At 41.8% G+C, this 22,633-nt stretch overlaps 1 protein-coding gene across 1 annotated transcript in view; it reads left to right on the forward strand.

Moving 5' to 3' along the window:
• Positions 1-21,441, forward strand: part of GRIN3A (glutamate ionotropic receptor NMDA type subunit 3A) — a 73,530-nt gene extending 52,089 nt beyond the window's left edge. The window contains exons 4-9 of the mRNA XM_050913469.1: positions 759-904; positions 2,344-2,459; positions 4,803-4,954; positions 15,948-16,112; positions 16,862-16,935; positions 20,542-21,441. Of these exons, the coding sequence (XP_050769426.1) occupies positions 759-904; positions 2,344-2,459; positions 4,803-4,954; positions 15,948-16,112; positions 16,862-16,935; positions 20,542-20,878 (990 nt within the window). The 3' untranslated portion in view covers positions 20,879-21,441. The remainder of the gene's footprint in view (positions 1-758; positions 905-2,343; positions 2,460-4,802; positions 4,955-15,947; positions 16,113-16,861; positions 16,936-20,541) is intronic.
• The last annotated feature ends 1,192 nt before the right edge of the window (positions 21,442-22,633 follow it).

Raw genomic sequence — 22,633 nt, forward strand, 5'->3', positions numbered from 1 at the left:
ACTTTAGAAACAGAGATCTGTGAAACTTGTACGCATCCAAACTACTCAGGGCTTTAATACAGAAGGTGGAGCGAGTTGTGAAAAGGAAAGGACACAGAACTGCAAACATAGTCTGTATGTGTATAGCCTGGTAATCAAGCTTACAAGCTGGGCTATGCTGAGGGGTGTTCTTCCTCCTTCTCACTGCCAGGGGAGACTTTTCGGTATCCACGACACTTCAGTCCATAGTTTCTCTGTGGAGAATGGCAGCAAAGACAGCGGTGGTCTGTGGTATGGTGTCTAGGCTTCTAGAAATGAAATGGTGGTGCTGACCTTCTGCAGAAGACTAAATCTCATCCTTAAGGAGTCAGTAAAAGACATTCTGCAAAAACAAATCCAGACTCTGGGTCCTTTGCTGGCTACCTGGAGCCCCAGAAAGTGGATCCTAGCAAGCTTAGAGGCTTCTCATGACACTTCCTGAAACACTGACTGGTTTAAAGCCTAATCCAACTAAACACCTGGATTTGGGGGTTCAGGGTGTCTCAAAGGAAATGTTTTTCACATTTGAAGAAAATCCTGAGAGTACACAAACAGGCTAATCAGTCACCTGGTAAGTCTTTTCAGACTTTTTCTGTGATGTTGAAAGCTGACTGCAGGAAAACATCAGAGGCAGGTCTATGAATGCTGAGAATTTCTGACAAACTATTGACACATAAGACCAAGATACTGGATGTGAAGGAGGCAAATGACTCTGCTAATATGTAATTTCATGTCCTCAGCTCCACCACCCATCCCAAGGGTTTCGGTTTGGAACTGTGCGAGAAAGCAGCGCAGAAGACTATGTGAGGCAAAGCTTCCCAGAGATGCATGAGTACATGCGACGGTACAATGTCCCTGCAACCCCGGATGGAGTGGCATATCTAAAGTGAGCCTCTGCATGCAACAGCAGATGTGATCCCTTGACCAGAATGCACCGCAGTGAGATGGTGATGGGTTTCCCACTTTCAGTGTCACTTATCCCACAAAACAGTCATTGAAGGGAGTGTGGCAGATGATAGAGAAGAAAGTGCATAATCACCTGGAGGGAGCGACACTTGGAGAGCAAGCTAGCATAGCACCTGCTGAAGTGTTTCCAGGGGAAGCAGCGCTTCGCACCAATTGCTAGGGTGCCATCAAGCATGGGCAACATATAAATCCTGGCAGGTTTCTGTGGTTGGGAGCCCTTTGTCAGGCAGTGAGAAACATTCAGAAAAAAACATCACAGTCCAAGTAAAAGCTGTGAGTGAGGTTCCTCAGCATCTTCAGCATGCTGGGAGGAGAGAAGGTTTTCAGAGAGAAACCTTAAAACATTTATCATTAAAATTAATAAAAGAAGCATTAGACTGGTAAAAAGTAATGAACACCAAGTCTTCTTGCTTTAGGGAATCATGGTGTCACTGTGTTTTAGAGACATTTGTGCCTAAAAATCTGGGGTCACACAATTGATTCACTCTGCCAGGCAACAGGAGAGGTGATAACAAGCCTGAAATTATTCATTCATTGTACACATAGAAGTTGCATAACAGATGGCCTGAGAATTTTTCATCAGAAGTTGTTCCCTGTTTACGTATTTTTCCCAGACCCATCCTAATGATAATTAAGATACGTGGCAGTTCCTTTGGGTTAAAGTGGAATCAATCCATCAAAATCAATGAAGTAATGTAACTTCACATCAGGACAACACCTGGACCTTTAAGGTGACAAGAGTGGAGGGTGCAGTCTCTGGAGCAGATGAGAACAGGCACTGCAACTGTTCTTCTGTATCATCATTTTATGCACGCGTGCTATTCATAAATGATTATGTTAGTAAAATTCAGCCCTTTGTATTCATGAAAACTGAACATAGAGAAAAGCTGATCTGGGTGAAGGAAATTAATTTACCTCACATTCAAGGAGAAAGGAGGAGAAGCGCCTTTGTATGAGTTATCCTCCTGCATTTTTGCTCTAATGACTGTAACTTTAACATCACAAAGAAACCAAGACAGCACTAGTATTTTAGCAATTTTTGATCTTTTCTTCGTGCTACCTTTCAATTGAGTCAAAGTCTAACATATTGTAGTATTTTCCATCTTTCAGATCAGTAGTATTTCACGGGAGCAAAGTAAGTCCTACGCCCGCTGTCCTGCTCTAGATGCGCAAAGTTTGTATTTCATGCACAATTCCCTTCTTCAAAATATAAATCAGTTTTGCATTTAAAATAGCAGTCCCTGGTGTCTGTTTTCAGTCAGTAATCTTCCAGAGAACTGCACAGATAAATGTTCAGTGAGCATCACTGAGTCTTAGACTGTGAAGTGATTCTGTTTCTGACTTTGATGTCTAATACAGGCATGATCCAGAGAAACTCGATGCCTTTATCATGGATAAAGCCCTCTTAGATTATGAAGTATCAATAGATGCTGACTGCAAGCTTCTAACTGTGGGAAAACCCTTTGCCATTGAAGGTAATAATCAGTTTTATAACATACTGTTCTATTATTTCTCATGTGTTGCACTTGCTTTATTGTGATTTGGTATTGTCAAGGAAATTATGCAGGTGAAACTGTGACCCCTTGAATATTATGGTAAAATTCTCAGTGATTAAGCAGAACAAAGGTTTCGCCCTTTTTTGTGGTTTTTAAGCTTTCAGATCACTTGTACCGTCTGTTGCCATGCTCCATATAGGAGTTATTCAAAGTGCTCACACAGTCCGTCTCCAAACAAGTAGGAGGTACAGTCCATTTCACTGCTCACAATGAAATAAAGTAGCTCCTGAAATGAGGCTTGCTTTTTGTAGGCTCACTTGCATTACACATGTTCAAAACTCAGTGAAACATGTTCAAAATGCTGTTCTACAGTTTTGCTCTCATCTGAAGCAGATAAATACTGTTCCCGTTTTAAAGGTCAGCTTAAGATTCCCACTGTATCTGTAGCTAATTGAAGCTAAAGAAGGGAGCCTACCCTGGTACGTAGCCTCCTGCAGCCCTGGTGTATTAGCAAGGACAGATCGGAAGGCAGCCTAGAAGCAAGGCTTGTCTGAAGCTGATTCCAGCGCGGGTGAGCACATTAGCAGCTATTAGACTTCAGGAATCACTTTTGTGATAGATGGCCAATGAAAATGATTGAAGCTCCCTCTTTCCTCCCCTCCACGGGCAATCAATCTGGCTGCTCCCGTCGCACATTAAAACAACCTCCTTCAGAAACGTTCAAACCGGATTGAGGAAGTCAATACGCTAAATGAAGGCCAGAGGAAGCTGAGCATTTTAATCATTTCAGCTGCCAGTCACCAGCGCTAGGCATTTTGTGGAACGCTCCTTTTTGCTATACTTCATCAGTGTCTCCCATTTGAATTCACACCAGAGACCTGAAAGCAATCCATTTTCTTCTTTTCGTTTTGTTATCGGGGAGGATAGATGCATGCAGAGCTATTCAGGCTGTAGCAGGATTAGTGTGTGTGCAGCTGCATGTTTCACCATGTGCGTGCAACCTGATAAATCTTCCATTTCAGAAAGGTCAGCTCTACTGAAGTAAACCGTCAGCTTCCACAACTTTGAATCAAGTAAAGCAAATTTCAATACAAAAAAACCCCAAATAAACCCCGAACTATACGTCTTTACATAACTGGACTTCATATCACCCAATTGTGAAACACTTCAATATGCTGAAAATGTGGTATTCGTGAACCCTACCTATGCCTTCTCTGAAACCATTCCTTCAATGTTAGCAAATATATTCAGGTGGAAATATAGGCACAATGTACAAAAAACAGCAGCAAGGGAAACGATTGTGTTGTAGGTACGTGTATCACCACATCACTCTGCATCATTGAAAAGCAAGCCACTGTGATAGCAAATTTACCACTTGTACATTTATGAGGTTTTTTCTTTCTTCCTCTGTTGTTTTTTTTTTAAAGGAAACAGTCTGAAATTCTGAATTCTGAACTGAAAAACAAAAATCCACAGTGGACTAGAAAGGAATCTTTGCAGGCAATTGACAGGACATCTCTGCATGCAACTCTGTGTCTTCCAGGCATGGATTGTATTTGTTTTTCTAAAGTCAAAACTCAGATTCTGCAAATTGAAAGACCATATTTAGAGTTACTGAGTCCGTTTTCACTTACACCAAGTCCTTTACCAGCACTTTAATGTGGTAAAAGATGACACAGTGGCTAAAAACTGTATTTATTAGTATCTGAAGGTCCATGTCACTGCCAGAGCAGAACTGCATGAGCGGAAAGCATAGCCCCTCGGCTTTAAATTGCTGTGTGACAACAATACAGACTGCTCCCATGTACATTTACATGCACACAGCTCCTCATCAGAAAATACATAGGAAGAAAAGAAAACGTCACATGACACCACAGTCACAGCCACTGCTCTAACAATATGTAAAGGGATCACAGTATGGTTTACTTGACATTAAGACCTTTTTGCATTGCTAAAACAAGGTAAAAAAGAAGAACCCATGGCAAGGGCATGCAAAAGGCTGTGTTTCTAGAGATAAGACAGATTTATTTATCTGTACCTCCATCTTAAGTCTTGAACCTCCAGTTTTACATATTACTTTTGTGGCCTTGATAATTTTGAATTTGTATATCCTGTTTGTATTAGGCTACTTTATTTTGCACAGCAAAAAGTCTCATCTTAGTATTCTCAGTCCACGGTAAGCCAGCATCCAGGTTTGAACTGGCTTGCTGAAACAGAATGCCAACTTGATCTGCCACGCTGGTAGTTGATAGCTGAAATGAACATACTTTAGCAAAAAGCAAACAAGTAAGAGAGAGATGATTGTACTGTTTTTCCTTCTAGGATATGGTATTGGTCTTCCCCCCAACTCTCCACTCACTTCAAACATCTCTGAACTGATAAGCCAGTACAAGTCCCACGGTTTCATGGATGTTCTGCATGACAAATGGTACAAGGTTGTTCCATGTGGGAAAAGAAGCTTTGCTGTCACGGAGGTAAGCAATGAACTTGGGTCACATAAATGAGGATTTGCTCAAGTTGCCAATTATTTTCCCTCATTCACAATGTGCAGTAGACATACACACATGACAGAGATGGGCTGCAGCTGAAGGGAAGCATTAGGCTTCAAAAGCAAGAGATGCTAAGCCCAGCAGGGTTCAGATCAGCACAAGAAAAACATCAGCAAGACTGTGCTGCTAAGTTAGGCATGCAGTGCATGCATCAGAGAGCACTTCTGGAGACAAATGGGGCATGTAACATAGCATTAAAAAAAGTGATCTGGCACACTGCACAACAAATCTATCTGATTCCACTCAATTATGTGTATCACCATCTGCAGGATCTGTCAGTGATTCTGGACCATCTCACACGGGAGTGATAGCTAAAACAGCTAACACAGAGATGGAGAGCAAGAGAAGCAGAGAGAGTGGGAATTTAGTACATCCCAAATTTCTAATATAACCCTGACCACTTCCTAACATAGGTGGCAGCTACTCATACCAAAGATAGGACTTCAGCCTAGAAACGATCCACTAAGATACCATGCTAAGAACAGAAGAGGAGCAGGTCTCACGCCTAAGTAAATCTACAGGAAATGGAAGTAAATCTCCATGGATTTACGTCCTGGTATCAAATCAGAGGAGTTATGCTAGCTTGTGGCAGCTGAAGATGTAGGCCATTATTTATGAGAAAAAGACTCACCGGAACAGCAGGTTTTTGTCAAGTTGCCTAGACTGTCAAGTAAAAAAATGTAAAGTACTGAGGAATCAAAAGATCCAGCATGCCTGAAGCTTAGAGCATACACTTTTAGCTCAAGGTCTTCCAAAAGACGTAGGTTACATATTCTCACTGGTACAAAACACGTAGCTAGAAGTATGCTATCTCCTCCTCAGAGCTTTTAGCCAGATATCTAACCAACGCTACGTGTTCCCTGAGGAAGTGGTAGCATGGCCATTCTCCCCCTAAAAGAGTAGCCGAGTTTCCTAGGGCTCTGACTCCCACTCTTCAATGGTCATCTGAGCATCTTGTCTGCAAACCTCTGACTGCTGACTAAATCACTAGAAAACTAGCATTTTTTAGAGATAAGACAAAGAAAATCTTTATTTGACTTTTTTAATACATAGATTCTTGGGGTATTTCTGCATCTCTTACTACATTTTTTACTTTTTCATTAAGATTGTGTCAATATGAAATAAATTATATTTTAACATCAGACATTCAAAGAAGAAAATTCAATTTATTTTTATTCAACTTAATTCAATTTTTTCTTTTTTTTGTGATTAATTCAACACAAGAAAGCACATTTAAACAAAAGTGTGTATTCACTGCTATTTCTGAAGATTATATTATCATCTAACAAGACATGTATCTGGGGAATTTTCGTTTTAATGTAGCTGACATCTGTTCCTGACAAGCACTTCATTCAATGACCTCTTGTTACTCTACATTTTAGCAGAATCTTTTGAATTAAATCTCAGGAAAATTACCAGATGGTATGGTATTAATAACCACAACTGTCTTAAAACTGAAAACTCTTATAGCAGAGACAAACTTACCTTCTTAGTAATTCCCCAGTGATGAGACATAAGGAGCTTCCTCTGATCATGAGAATCTTACTCCAGTAGCTGTATCCAGGGCTGTATTCTCGGTATTCCTAGAGAAATAGCTAAGACACAGCATCAATTCTAAACATCTTCCAGTTAAAAAATAAGGTTTTATTTAGTACTGTTTTTCTCCCAGAATATATATTTTCTCCTTTAAGCCAGTGGTCTCTAGAGTGTGGTGATACAGCCCCTGGGGGTGTGTGAGATGATCCACTGGGTTGCAGGAAGAAAATATTAGAACTTCAGTAATACGTGTATTTATATATATAAAAAAATTATAAATAAATATACATATATGGGAGCGCATGCTCAAAAAGTTACTGACAGAGGTGCATGATCAAAAAATTTTGGAGACCACTGTTCTAAGCCTTAGGATCTCGAGACTGTCTCTAGAAACAGGAACTTTTTTCTGCCATAGCAAATACAGTAGTAGAAGAAATAAGCCCTGGCTGGGCAAACTGCAGAAGGCATATTATAAAACCAATTGGATTTGTCTTTTTGTGAAGAAAAGCATACATGAGCAATGATAGAATAAACCTTGCATTCAAACTGGAGAGAAAAAAATCTGGTAGGCAGCATGTCATTTTTACAGTTACTCTTCTGAAAGCTCTTTGCAATTTAAAAATACGAGGAAAGACCGTACCATTTTCCTGCACAGCTACTGCTAATACATTATCTCTGAGGCAAACCCAGTTCTTTCACTTCCCTAGATTTTCATTAACTCCTTGATGTTCAGTGATGCAATACTGAGAGTCACTGGTTTCCAGGTAAGCCTTAAATTTCCCTATGTTCCTGGTGTGAAAAAACAATGACATGGTTTAAGTACTCAAAGATTCCTCAAGGCCTGCCAACAAAGGGAGAGGAGGTGGGAAAAAAGGTGCTCCAGTCTGAAAAGAAAATTATGATTTTGTCGCATCAGTAGTCCCATGGAATTCCTTTTTTCTCAATGTTGAATAGCAGAAGGTTTTAAGCATGGGGTCACAGCTGGAAGACACGCTGTGCTTTAAAATAATTCAGTCTTTTGAGTGTAACCTCCATGTCATGACCAGAAAGGAAGGCAGGTCTAGCTGCTCTGAGGCTGGTTATCTGACTGTAGTACTTATTTGATCTTCAGTTGCGCTAACCCAACATGCATAACTGCATTTTTCTGCAGAGGCCGAGGTCCAACAAACTAGTTCAGGTGACTGAACTGAAGGACTCTAAAGTCACTCAAAGACTTTGTCTTTGAACAAATCCTCACGTACTCAAAGGCCTTATGCAATCAGAATGAACGAGCAGAAACAAAAGACCACTTGTAAGTCTGTGCTGTTGTGGGGGGTAAGGTCTGCTAAGTCCAGACCTTCCTTTTCCTGAATTCTTCTACCATATCTCCCATGAACAATGCCTCCTCTTCATCTACTCCTCTTGGCCAAGAACTTGCAGATTTTAGAACTTGCAATTTCATAGCTGGGACAAATTTACTGAACTAAACAGGGCCAAGCAGCAGACACTCTCTAAAGCATAGCTTCCCCATCATTACATCAAGAAGCATGGGAATTATTCTTGGTCTTATCTTTATGTCAGTTTGTATCCTTTACTCCTGTACAGCCCAGAAATCTCCGTTATTTAACTCCCTGCAGTCAGTCGCAGTAACATTCCACAGATTCACTGAAGTGTGGACAATGTTCAACACAAGCAGATAATTCATTTTCAGAAAAGTCTCAGCTTCTAAGTGGGTAGTCATTCACATGGATTATATACCAAACTAAGACCCAGCAATTGCCTTTTGATAGCTAGAGTAAGGCTTTGTATTTTTCTGTGTCTTTTTGATAAATTTGGTCTGTGACACACTGCACCTGGTGACGAAGAGTAATCACCCAAAAATGGGAATATATGTAGGTGAAATATTGATCAGTATAGCCTTTAAATGGGTGAAATAAATATCCATCTTCCTTTTTTGTCATTACCTCTTTAGGCTGTACCTGATTCTTATCCACCTGCCACTCCTGCCCACTGAGGTTAATTTTTCTTTAGATTTGTTTTGAGATTCATCTTCCTATTCATAATTTTTTTCTAATCTTACACTGGGAAATTATATTTCCTGTGGCACAACTCACTGCTAGCTCTTTCCATCTCTCTCTATCTGGCAGCACTTTGCTCATTCTAAATTGCATTTGAAAACAAAGTTGTCTTGGAAAGGCATGATTCAGACTGGGGCTGGAAAATTTGCAGTGACTCCTCAAGCTGAGAAACCAAATAAAGATGAGTTTGAAAGTGCAGAGGTCAGTAGGGCTTGACTCCACTGTTCTGTATGAACATTTTCAGCAAAAGTACTTGCCCAAGGCATCTTACTCTGGCCGGCACCCACGGGATCATTCATGGGGGATGCAGCTAACTCAAACTTGGAATGAATTGCTGCAGTGAATTGCATCTTACCCTCTCCACCACAAGTAATTGTTGGTAGCAGTGGCTGTTCACGCTGATTGCTAGTCACTAGCAATATTGCTTGAGTACTCTTGATTTAAAATTGTCATACGCTAGTCTGCAAAGGAATTTCTTTGTTGTAAATTTGTTAAGTCCCTACTTAGGGCAGAGCATGGTGCAGGAGGGAAGTGGGGTTTGCAGAGTTACATTTGCACATATTACATCTGGACACAATCAGTGTCATTCGTTTTATACAATACACTTAGCCCTTCCTCTGCCCTACTGTTAATCTCATTAATGCCACTTCAGCAGGAGCCAGGCTCCTAGGACTTTCCCCTCCAGCACATTAGCTCCACCCAAGCTCAGGAGAGACTGCAAATTCTTTCTGTGGCATTTTTTGGAACCAAAATACACTGAATTGGCAGCTTTGCAACTTTCTGCTCATGGTAGCGAAACAGCTACGGCACTAAGCCACTGTGACAGCAGGCAGGGTGGATGGCCTGAACAGGCAAGTTGCCTGTCAATTAGCAGTGGTTTTGACTGTTCAGACCAGGCAGTAATGATCAGGGCAGGGTGTTTAGGAGATGAGCTGGCACACTGCCGTTTCTCAAGACAGTATGAAAGAGAAGGGCCCCTGCTGGTCCAGGGAGCAGTCAGGCTTTGGGAAAAGCTAACTATGCGTACAGACTGTTTCACAGCTTTTTAGCTACATTTTAAAAAATGTTATTGTTGAAACGGTATCTTCTATTTCACTTGAAAGGCTTATATATTCTCCATTCGCAAGTGTCACAGGACAACTGAAGCTCTGGAACTTAGAGACTGATTTGCACATAGACTGGCAGTTCAGTCAGATAACAACCGATACATGGAATAAAAAATTATATATTGTTACATAACAGTATCCCAACTATTAATACCAACAACTTACTGAGGCTTCACACAACAATAACAATATATGCAAACACACAAACAATGGCAGCCCAGACTGACCCTGTTAGTGCAGACCTACTGCTTTCCACGGGTGGTGACACTGGGGAAGGCATAGTGCCGTGCATCTCCTGCCAGTGCCTGAGGGAGAGGTCCATGCTGCTAATGGTGGGGATCGGTCATTGACAATGGGCTTCCATCTGATCCAGACCAGGCACACAGCGAAGACAAACTCCTTTCATCCTTTCTTCTCTCATCAGTGGTGGGATCCACTGATGGCTCTTCTGCGGAGTCTTTGAAGGAACTTGCTCAAACTTGACCTGCCATGGCTTTTGCCTGAATTGGCGATCTTTGGCCGCAGCATCACCCAGGATGCACAATCAGACAGTGCCTCATTCATCTTGCCATGATTGTATCCAGTTGTCATCCAGCAAATTGTGCCTTTCTGCTCTGAGTTTTGCCTTGTCTCCTTAAAGGTCAACAGTTAGTTTCCTTTTTTGTTATACCAATCACCTGACAACTCAATAGTTTTCTAGCCATTACCTTGAAGATGTGGTTTATATGTTTGTCTCTGGTGCACTGCAGGTGTCAAGGGAAGGCCATGCAGACCCCTCCATGAAGGGAATGAACTGCCCTGTGCTCATAAATAAAAGCTGCCCGTCAGTCACCTTTCACGGTACCTTGTTACCAGTGCGTGAAAAACAAACACAAAGAACAGGAACAAAGGTTTTGCTGCCCAGACAATTTGCTCAGTCTGCACATATGCTCTCTGGGGAAGAGAGCTGGTCCTTGCCCACTGGAGCACTGGGAACGTTATGAAGAAGGGTATCACAAAATGACAGACATTGCATTGTAAAGGCGTCGTCTCAATGTAGGAAGAGCCAGTGGCATCTGGACTTGCCCTGGGGAAAAAAACACTTTTCACAATGGTCCTGAAGAAAGGAGTGTATGAATATTGGGTCTGACAACAGAGTCAGGAGAAGCATGTTTTGAGTCTCCTGGAAATGAAACTGAAAAAAAAGAATAGTTCACTATCTGAGGAGACAAAGCTGTTATTCCCAATTCACCAGCCTGTAATATCATAGAAGCAAAGATCTTTTCAGTACCTAATTCAGATGATATTTGTATTGTTGTTCTTCCCACTACGGACAGGGCTTGGATAATGGATGAGTTGAAAGAAAAAGATTTATTACAAAAGGAAGTATTTTTCCAGATCTGTGCAAAACTCCTCACAACAAGAGGGGAAAGGAACTTGTTATGCTAACGCGAGACAGAGATTTACAGTATCTTAAAATTTGGCACTTGAAGCCCTAAAGCCACAGTCACTGGTCTTTGCTAAGGATAATCTCTGTAAAGAGATTAAATATATACTACTTCAATGCTGCCACTTCTTTGAGAACACAGAAAGCCATAGGAACGAATAATAAATAAATGACAGTCTCTGGAGCTACAAGAAATGCCACAATTTGGAGACAGGGACAGGTTTTAATACTGTTCAGTTACCTAAATGCAAGCATCAGCATCAGCAGGATTTTGCAAACCTACCGAGATACCCAAATCAGTTTAGAAATCTGCCCTTCATATCCATTTATCCCTAGTAAAGCGGGAAATAATTCCTTCTTCACAGAGGTGCTGCAGAATTTAAGTTCCTGATCTCAGCAAAGCTTTTTAAAATCCTTGTGGGGAAAATGCTATCAAAAAGGATAGCTTATTATTATAGCTAATAAACACATGATATCCCTATTTAGTGTTTGGATTCAGGAGTATGTAGCACCAATACCTGTGCTGTGCTGCCAACCTCCAGTATCCACAAAAATCTTCAGAGGCTTCTAATTAGTCAAAGCTGGACCACAGGCATATTTGATGGCTTAATTCACTGCTGTCAGTACAACCAGGGAGAGTAAAGCATTTACAGTCTCTTGTAGTAGGGAGTAAAGCAGGACTTTTGCCCATGAAATCCAGTAATGAAATCACTCAGTGATGTTTTTTGTCTCTGCTCCCCCCTTCAAAGAGAATGCAAATATCAAACTCTCTTCTCTGCATCCCCTTCCTTCTATTCAGGGCACAAAGAAAAAGCCTGTAACTACAGAGGAGACAGCAGGAAATACTCAGGTAGCAATTGCAGATATGGGCTGATAAATCAGAAGAGTCTCTCCAAGGATATATAAAAAAAGCAGATACCTCCACTTCTGTTCTTGTATTTGTTGGTTTTCAGAAACTGCCAATTTCCCAATTTGCAAGTGGCAAATAACTTAGAGGCTGTTGCCAGTGTAGTGCTTAGCACCCATTAGCTGTAATCATCACAGGATTGACTATGGTTGCTTATTGCTTCAGAACCACCACATGGGCATAATTGACGTCCTTCTCCTAAAATGCAGGGATCTACCTCCTGAATTTATGATTACAAAGTTGGAGCAAGGACTGTATTGTTATCCTGGGTTAATAGAGAAGACACCACATTATGGGCTTTTATTCCAAGAGAAAAGAGAGAAGAGAAGAGAGAAGGAGAAGAGAAGAGAAAGAGAAGAGAAAGAGAAGAGAAAGAGAAGAGAAGAGAAGAGAAGAGAAGAGAAGAGAAGAGAAGAGAAGAGAAGAGAAGAGAAGAGAAGAGAAGAGAAGAGAAGAGAAGAGAAGAGAAGAGAAGAGAAGAGAAGAGAAGAGAAGAGAAGAGAAGAGGTATTGCAGGAGAGAAAGTCATCAGTTGGTTTTCTATTGCCAGCAAAGACCTAACACACACACACCTGACCCCTACCACTTCAGCAGAGGAAAGCAGTGATACAGAGAATCCAGTTTATTGCTGCTCTTTCCAAATATATTCTATATATGCACCTACAAATACATACACAAACTACAAAATAAGTGGTAAAGCTTACTGCTCTGATACCAGTCAGCATGAGGTTATGAAAATGAGAGGTGCCTCTATTAGATGGTTTCCTTTATTCTTTAACATGTGTGTGTCTCTACAGTAATTATGAACAGCTGATAAATTGCCTTTTTACAATGGTATGTAAATGTGCTGATATTGCTATAAATAATCACTCCATACGCTGTAAGACACACTGTGCTAATTATTTCTTCCCTACCTTGTTTCCCCACTTAATTTAGTCTCAAAATTTTCCTCTGCTGTGCAGCCTTTATCAGGCAGCTCTTTCAAGGCATTATCTGCTGTATTCCTAGATGAAATATTATTGATGCTTTATTTTGGCATTTCCTTTCCTAGGAAAAGATGTCTTGTTTGGGACAATTTCAAAAGCTATCCATTACAAGTGAAAAACGCATCTGAGATGCCAGTGCTGGAATTTCTTTCACCTGTTTCCAGGGAAGGTAGAAAACTATTCTGCAGAGCGGACAGGACAGTGAGCCAGACCCTCATCAGCATAAATCAGAGCAGCTTTACTGAAGGCAAGGGAGTTATTTTTCATGTAAGGAGCTGGCCAGGTGTGCTCTCTGCAGCAGTACTGGAGTGGCATCAAACACCGACCTCAGGCTGGAGGAGACGTCTCGCGCATGCAGTAATCCCCACTGCAATTGCCACTGTGTCTCTTTTTTTTATTATTATTTTGAATGGCTAGAGTTTTATCATATTCCATTAGACCTAGTTCCTATTCTCAGAGCAATACAAATGCTCCCTACCATACAGCAACCTAACACTAGCAGATCAGGCCTCCTTACTGATCTCCCCTGCCTTTGGGGACTTCTGCATTACTTCTCAAGTAGCTAAGCAAAAGGACCTTCACCCAGCTGATTCACTGATTCCTGCCACCAAGGGAGTTTATGGCAATGCCCACTTGTAGACTGTTATTCTGTATGACACCAAACAGCAGTAGCCTGGGAGCATATATATATATATATATATATAGGTGTGTTCTTCAGATGACTGAGCAAATCTATTCCTTTTTAATTATTATTCTATTTCTCATTCAATTTGTTCTTATATCTACTGTTAACTCTACATCTCTAAGGAAGTTGTTTCATACTTGCCCTTGAACATCCTTTTTTGGAAGCAAGTGATTTGCATTAATACTTCTTGGAGAATTAGCAAAAACACATTTAACCAGTATGTTCGGCTAGTACGGATAGCAGTCCTTTTGCTTCTTACAGATACTTATACATGCTGAATTCAGAGATGGGCCATACTGAGGTCTTGGCTCTAAAGACCTCTGAGAAGAAGGTCAGACGTGGGGCCTAGCTCTGCTTTTACGCTACATGGGCTAAAAGTTGGGCATCACTGCTAATTAAAAGAAACAGGCCAGGTAACACAGACCTCCAGTCAAACACTTCGGTTTTTGAGTGGTTTAAAGCGTTACCGCCTGTGATTTTTGTGTCACCTTCCTGTTCCCCTAACTGGAAGGACAAAGTATAGGACAACAGGCTCTTGCCAACAAGAAATTCCAATGCTGAGAGGGAAGTTTTGCTTTTAGGTTGAACTGATGCACTCTCAGCACCAGAAAACCCTCGTGCCAAGACGCTGACACCTTTCTACCCCAGAATCGCTCTGTTGTGGTTTTCCACTTTCTTTCCAGGCTGCAGTAAGTTTCTTTAGAAATTGCTTTTACACCCCCATTATACCCTTCAACACCCTTGAAGTATTTATTCACTGGTACAAAAATTCTCCTCCCACAAATTCTGCTCAGTGGGCTTTGGGGCAAGCAGGTTGATTTTGGCAGAGAACCCCTGAAGTAAGAGTTCATTGCCAGTGCCACATGCAAAAGTTCTCACTCTGCTAGATTGCTGAAGCTCTGTTCTTGTTAAAAATCTGTGATGTGCTGTCTCATATCATTGTGTTTTAAAGAACAGAAATCAAATACAAAAACCAGAAGAGAGAAATACTGCTCATAATCGCCCAACAAAAGTACACAAAGGGAATTCCAAGCCTTCAACTTCAATGGACTAATCACTAATTAACCCTTTGGCTTAAAATGACCTCATAACAAGATTTTTCAAACATTCTGTGATTTATCTTTTGACTAAATCCAGTTTCTTTTCTGGATTACACAGCTATAGTCATAACAAAGCACAATCCCCACCACCACCCACCCACCAAACTGACAACAAACTGAAGGAACACACAGGTCAATTATCCAGGGCGATAGCATCCCAGATATCATCTCCTGACACACAACCCTACCCAAGCAATTTTCTGCTCCTTTTTTTTTTTCTGACATGGGGAATAACATTCTTTAATAGAAAGGCACAAGTAGAACTTGTATTCTTGGAAATATTTCCAAAATAGTCTGTGGGCAGTAATTATTAGCAAGAGATTGTAGTTACTGGTAAACGCATAACTGAGTTATGGAGGCATGAGAAGAAAGGTACTAAGATTATACATAACATGCAAACCTGACCCACCCATTGGGGTGCAGGTGTTTGTAGTATAGATTGCTGCTGTACTTGGTTTCTTGGTCTTCAGACATGACTAATGCCAATAAGAGTCTCAAATTATTAAAGGCTTCCTACCCTACATGAAAAGGGTGGGTTGGCAGAACAAGGTGAGAGTGTTCCTGTTTTTCATAACTGCAGTCGGGTTCCTAACAAACACAATTTCAGTCCTGTTAATGTAGGGAGTGGAGAGATGCCGTGTTTGTGCTACTACTTCAAAACATTTTCTCCATGACCTTCCATCAAGGGTAAAGCACAAAAAGGGGAAGTTAATGATCAATTCCCAGAAAATATGAACAGGCGGTCTTAGCTCACTGCTGATGAAGGACTTGCTCTACAGTTCATTGACTGTATTCTGTCAAGCAGTATTTGCTTTTACAAATGCAGAGACACCACAAATACTGGATTCTCATACGTGTTCAACAATTAATCTCATTACGGAAACAGCACAAGGAAAAAAATTCCCTCATTCCCATGACAGGTCCTTTGTTCTGATTGAACACCAAGTTTTCTGCAGCCCAGAAAGGCTTTGTTGTGAACAGTATCCAGACTATTCTGCAGTATTTCACCACTCTGTATTCAGTCAGACCACACTTCCAAATGAGAAAACAGAAGCATCTGTTGAAATACACTAACAGCCTACTTCATTAACTTCCCCTTTTGATTTTATTCACAGACACTGCAAATGGGCATCAAGCATTTTTCTGGGCTCTTTGTGATGTTATGCATTGGGTTTGGCTTGTCCATTCTCACTACCATTGGGGAGCACATCGTGTACAGACTGGTCCTACCACGAATCAAGAAGAAATCCAAGATGAAGTACTGGCTCCATACAAGTCAGGTACGTACTCACAAGGAACCCTGTGAAAGTCATGTGGCTGATTAAGAAAGTCTGGACAAGAACATGGTGTAACAGGTTGTAGGAGCACTGATGATTGGCATTTGAAGTGTGACAGCAGCTTCTGGAATTTGAAGAGGCTTACTTAATGATGGAATGAGAAGCACAGAGGAAACAGTTCAAATATTCACAATTGCAAAGCCTACAGAAGGGACCTTTCCCTTTGCACTTGTAACCTTACAATTCTTCTGGACACCAGAAACAACATTATCCTGAACATTTTATCTCACTGTTACAGGTTCCCAAACTTTTGATGCATGCAGGAGATACTGGGTAACCTCCTTCATTATGCTAGGGAAAATAATGGAAGAAAATTGCTCTAGGTGTTTGCTCTAAAGGAAGAGGTTACTTTGCAGCAAAAGGCACAAAAAGGAAGAACTATTCCTTTAAAGCAGCACAGTGAAAGGGATCTTTTAGAAAACAACGGTTTGCCAAGATCCACTTTTTTCCTGAGGAATTCTAACGCCAAGGATTGTTTGCAAACTATTTATCAACCTTTCAGATTGCTCTTCCTTGGGAAACCAGGGGACAATAAATGTGTTGTAATGACAAAGCACAGACATTGTTTGTATCCTTGAACATGCAAAATAATTTATGCTCAAGTCCATCACACAAAGCCCAAATTGTTTACTTATTTATGGAGCTATTCTTAATCTTGCTTTTACTAATTTATTTTCTTCTTTTCCCTCTAGAGATTACATCGTGCTCTGAACAGTTCATTTATTGAGGACAAACACCAGCCTAAGACAAAACGAGTAGAAAAGAGGTAGGAAGTTTTGCTTGCCTTAAAACACAAATGACAAAAATTACTTTGAAATTAAATATGTTGTGTCTGGATCTACTTCTGGATCTAATATTCCCTAAAGATAATAGAACAAAAAAAAAGAAACAAGATAGAAGTGGCAAGGGAGGGAGGCAGAAATTAATTAGTTGTTTCCAATAGAAAGTATCAAATCTAGAAATTTCGTTCTTTCTTGATTTCGCATACAGCTAATATAAGCACCCCCATTCTAAAGACAGGCGTTGCAGTGAAGTCTGCTGCCCTTGTTTTTAGGTAATTAATTACTCACATACTAAAGCACTGGCAGATAACTAGGGCCCTGTGAGACAGCTTCACAGTGAATAACAGGTCAGACAGTATATATGTTAGAAATTTTTTCACCTTTCAACCCACCACACATTTTTTAGAATGAGAAGTAAGAAAGCTGAGAAGAGGAAAATGCAGTCTTTTCAGAAACCTTTGTCTCAAACAACTCTTGTTGGAGAAAGAGAGTAGGTACAACCTTGCCTTGTTTTCAGAGCCGATGTCTTCTGAAGAGGAAACAATCTTATCTATAGCTACCAGGGATGCAAGGCGTTTTATTAAAACTATACATTTGCTCAGTAACTCAAAACTGTTAGTGCACTTTTTAAGGACACAGGCAGCAGTATTGCTTTTCTACAGGTAAGTTTAGTCGCAGACTATAGAAAAAAGCTGTCTTCCAGGCTGTTGCTGGGTATTTGGCATGACTGAAACCCACCTATGTAAAGGTATGTTGCGTTTAGTTTGTCATTCCTGCACTAATGGCAGCAAATGTAAGAAGTAAGCATCTAAAAGCTTCCAGACTGTATACAAAGAAGTATATAAGAGCGCATGCAATTAATTTCCTCTGTTCATTCCTTCATCTTATTGCTCCACAAAACCCCATAGCATGGCACCTCCTTGCACACAGAAACTTGTCACTTTTGATCTTGGAACAGCAGTAGGCGCTGACTGGTGCAAAACATTTCCTCCTCCTACACCCCCCCTCGCTGGGTGGTAGCATTCACACTCCCACAACCTGAGGCAGTAACTCAGCCAGAGGGAGAGTCTTCCAGAGGAGGGGGCTCTCTGTATCTTCGATGATACAAAAAGCACCAGCTGAATTATTTGCCAGATACTGAGCAGTGCAAAAATTTCGTAACACAAAGAGATGGACATAAGGCCCACAGAAAATGGCTTAGAAAAAAGAACCACACAAATATTCTTTCAACATTGAGAGCGAAGATGTGCTGCTGCCCAAAAACTTCTGCCCACACAGCATCCAGCCCATGTGTGAGTGCATGCACACCCACCCACCATCCTTGCTCTTCTCACAGTCTGAGCTGCTGTTTGCACAGAATTACGGTGAATTTAACTCAAGACACCTAGTAACATGGTGCCCAGCTTGTCCTGAACACTGATGTGGCAAGGTACGACCCACGGCTCTCCATTCAATTATATTATTACACTTTTCTTTTATTCCCCCTGGGGACTGTGGAATTATTAAAAGCACCAAGATACAGAAGAGAGGTGGAAAGAATTTGTATTATGCTACTGCTGTTTTCCTCAGGGAAGAAAATCGACTGTTTTTTTCAGGTCATAACTTTCCAAAAACTAGGAGAGCTGCTCAGCATCAGTAGCCAAATTGTAAAGGGTTTTATTTACTTGATGAAACTTGAGTGTTAACTGTGGACTCTGGCCTTTGTTAAAACCACCTGCCCAGACCCCCAGACAAAAGCACCACCGCCAGCAGCAGCAGAAGCTATGTCAGCTACTAACACTTTATCAAAAAGCTGTTTTGATTTGTGAGAGGAAAGAAAAATGTATCAGAAATTATGGATTAATGATATGACTCTGAGAAATTTACAAAACAAAGGGCTGCAGCTTCTCTGAGACATGTACTTCTGCTCCAAGGCAAGTTGTTCACGCTGGCTGCCCAGGACCCCGGGGACCACGGGCTCTGCAGAGCTACGCAGCAAGGAGACAGCTTCGGGCACCGCAGCCCCTTGTCAGTAGTTCTGCTCTTTGCTCGGTGGCCTTTTTTGTCCAGACCGCTGTCTGTGTGGAAATGCAGTGTGGCGGCCTTCTGCTCTTGGCTCTGGAAATGCTTTGCCAGTTTCTACTTGCCCAGGCTAATCCTATTCCCTGTCTGAAATGTGCTTAAGAGGTACTTGTTTGTTTTCATCTCTTCAGGCGATTAACATAATTGCATCACAAAACACACATCCAGTTTAGCACAAGACTTGAGAGTCTTCCTGTCTTTTATTTTGAAATATGAGAAAATCGCTAATCTACACAAAAATAAACAACCCCACATATACGTCCCCGCTGGGGTTTCCTGAGCCCTCTGGAGCGTGACCCAGGCTGGGGCTGCCACTCCTGCCTAAAGCCTCCCCTCCTCCCTCTCTGCCATCCCATCTTTTTGAGAACACTCCTGATCGCCACCTCCTCTAAAGAAATTTCCACTTTCCAACTTCCTTCTCTGCAGACAGGTGAGAAAAGTATCTGCTCCCAGCTCCGGACTCCTCCTGAAACCAACTGTTTTCAGCAATCCCAATCCTGAAATGGTAATCCTCTTCCTCAACCTGCTGATGGGTAGCTCACACTAACAGGCTTTTTGTCCAAGGATACCCACAGAAGACCTCTATGATGGAGCAGATTTAAGAGCAACTACTTCAGAGTTTCAACCTCAGTTTATAAAATGAACGCACACAGATCTATCCAAAAGGTAAAGCAGGTAGGAGAGCCAAGCTCCTCTCCCACAACAGCAAACTGTGCTTCTTTGTGTTCCAGTTGGAGAGGGCAGACCACAGGGTGCTCCTCTGTTCAGGAAGAAACCTTAGGAAATGCCCTGATTTGGGAGGGCTGCAGAGTGGCGTTCCCAAGAAAGAAGGAAAAGATTCTCTGGAGTCAAAATATTTTGGAAAGACTTTTCCGCAGGAAAACATTGAAGCATTTGGAAAAGTTCCCAAATGGGAATTTCTCCCCCAACACAAAAACTCCAAATTCTATTTGTTCTGTCAGGAAGCTCATGTCTGTACCTGCAAGGTTTGGATACACCACATCATTGTGTCCATCCCCCAAAGCGCAAGCAGCTACTCAACACAACTTGAAGTCCAAAGGGCACACTTTCCCCTTCATCTCTCCACACCAACTCTAGGCAGCGTCTTTCCTCCTCCGTGGGAGCAAATGCCCAAGCTAGCACAGAGTACTAACACAAAGGACTAACAATGTAATAAACTTAGGACACTGCAACCACAAAAGCTTTCAGAAAGCTTTGGAGGAGGACTCACATTTTCCTGAGCTGGAGTTGAGAGGACTGTGATTTCATAACTAACAAAAAAAAAGTTTTGGGGAAGATGAATTTTAGGAATCTGTTCTGGTCCCTGCTATGGTTTAATCACAAAAATTTGGCCATTTACGTTCATGATTTGTGATTCTCAAGAAAAATAATTCCAAGGATAAAGGAATAATATTTCTATGTAATTCATAACAGCAGCATATTTTTCCAGTAGGATGGCTCACAGGGGAGGGTTGCATACACACGAGAGCAGGCTCTGATTTCGTATTAACTCTCACATCTCTGTTCAGGTCCCACGTAGGGAACAGCCAGCATGCTGTGTGGAATACAGCCAATCTGGGCAACTGTCACCGGAAAAAATACATGTGCACCGATGAAGGGCAAAATGAGGTGACGATCCGACAGCACCAAGACATTCCCCTGCCACAGGTGAGGAGAGAGACTCCGGCTTTTTTAACGACCAACGGGAAAGCGGAGTCCCTCAATATTGCTAAGACCTCCGTGATGCAAGAGCTTACAGAGCTGGAGAAGCAGATCGAAATCATCAAGCAGGAGCTGCAACTCGCCATGGACAGGAAATCAGAGCTGGAAGAGTATCAGAGGACAAACAGGACTGCAGAGCCCTAGGCCAGCATACCTGGGCCCTTTCCCCTTTTCTTCCTTTCTCCCCTTCCTCTGTAAAATTTGTAACACACTTTTGTAATGCCAGAAAGAGGTGCGAAAATAAAGCAGGCAATATGCTCTTCATGAGAGCAGAATTGCAGCAGCCCACAGCCACTGCCACCCTCCTGAGTCCTCCTCCTTTCATAACAAGTTTCTCATTCTCCTGGCAAACATCAGCCATTCCCAAGGGACTGGAGAAACAAGGAGCATCCCAACAGCGAGAGTTCCTGGTTCCTCCACTTGAAAGTACAGTGAGGTTCCCACTTTTTTAGCTCTTTCTGTGCATTAATTCAAAATAAGAAAAAGGAAAAAAAAAAGAAGGAAATTTAAACTGCTCATTGGAAGCATGTCCCTTGTTGGTATGTTTTTGTTGTGATATCTATGGGTCTAGTCTCTGTTCATGCTAAGGCTCCTTATGGTTGCCTCATTACACCAGGTGCTAGTTCTGTGTTGGCAATCCCTTCCCTCCTGGCACAGGCTGCGGTTTCACGAGACAAATTCTTGGTAGCCATCCCAGTACACACCATTCCCTCAGCTCTGTCAGCACAAATGCAGATGTGGGTACTGTGTGACTGTGATAAAGGAACTCACCCAGCTTAAAAATAACTTGGCAAAAACCAAACCACCACCTCTGTCTGCTTCTGAGCCCCTGCTCGGCTTCCACTCCCACCCAGAGAGAAGCCATGCAAACAGCTGCACTGGCAGATGTGAGGGGATGGGTTCATGGTGGCACAGAGCAAGGACGAGGGGAAGGGAGGGGTGGCAGTACTGTGAATCATTATTTGCCGCTGAAGGTGAAGTATTTACCAATGTGAAACTACTCCCTTAATACTCTCTGTCTTCAGTTGACAATAAGGTTCTTTCTCACAGCCAAAGTGACATAAGGGGGCTCTGGTCCATGATTTATTCTGACACTAAGCTCCCACCAAAGTCAAAGAGAGTCACCAAAGCCTCCCTGTGGACCAGGGCTCACCATGAAGGAGAATGAGAGTTGTGGTTTCAAAGGCAATGTACTGAGTGGAGCTCCCTCCCACGTGGATGATGAGTAGAGGGGAAGGAAGGGTAAGCTGTTCAGCATCTGAATAAATACTGCATCAACCCAACTGACTCTGTTATTTAAACAGGATTTCTATGAATTTTTAAACAACACTTCCCAACACATCCCGTATTACAGAGAAAAAGAACATTTGTAACACTGTCAGAATTAACTCTGGTCTCCCAGATACGTCACCAAAGTCATTTTTACCCTCCCTGTATCTCCAGCCACCTGTGTGAATGTTGCCAGGGGTGATGTTCTCACCAGGCACGGTTTAAAAGCTAAAGGCAGATCTGAAACTGTATTTTGGGGTTTGAAAAAGGCATTCTACCTTTTTGCACCTTTAACCTGTGAAAAACACTTGCAAATTAAGAGCTCTGCGTGGACCACTAAAAGCTGATAGCAGCGATACCCAGACTAATTAGCCTCATCAAGAGGAGTTAATATTCTATTCCCTGCTCAGTCCTTGGCCTCTGCTTTTGGGCAGCAAGTGTGTCGGCTTCTTTCAATACAGTGCGTAACACAGGAAAGAGTAATTGGGACATAAAACAGGAAAGTGGGATCCAGAGCCCTGCACATCAGATAGGTCTGAAAGACCTAGGATGTCCCTTCTTTCCTTGCTCCTGACAAGCTAGATGACTACGGGCAAGTCACTTAGGTTGCTTTTGTTGCCTTCCCTTACC

Source organism: Gymnogyps californianus, chromosome Z (genome assembly GCF_018139145.2).
Source record: "Gymnogyps californianus isolate 813 chromosome Z, ASM1813914v2, whole genome shotgun sequence".
Lineage (NCBI taxonomy): Eukaryota > Metazoa > Chordata > Aves > Accipitriformes > Cathartidae > Gymnogyps > Gymnogyps californianus.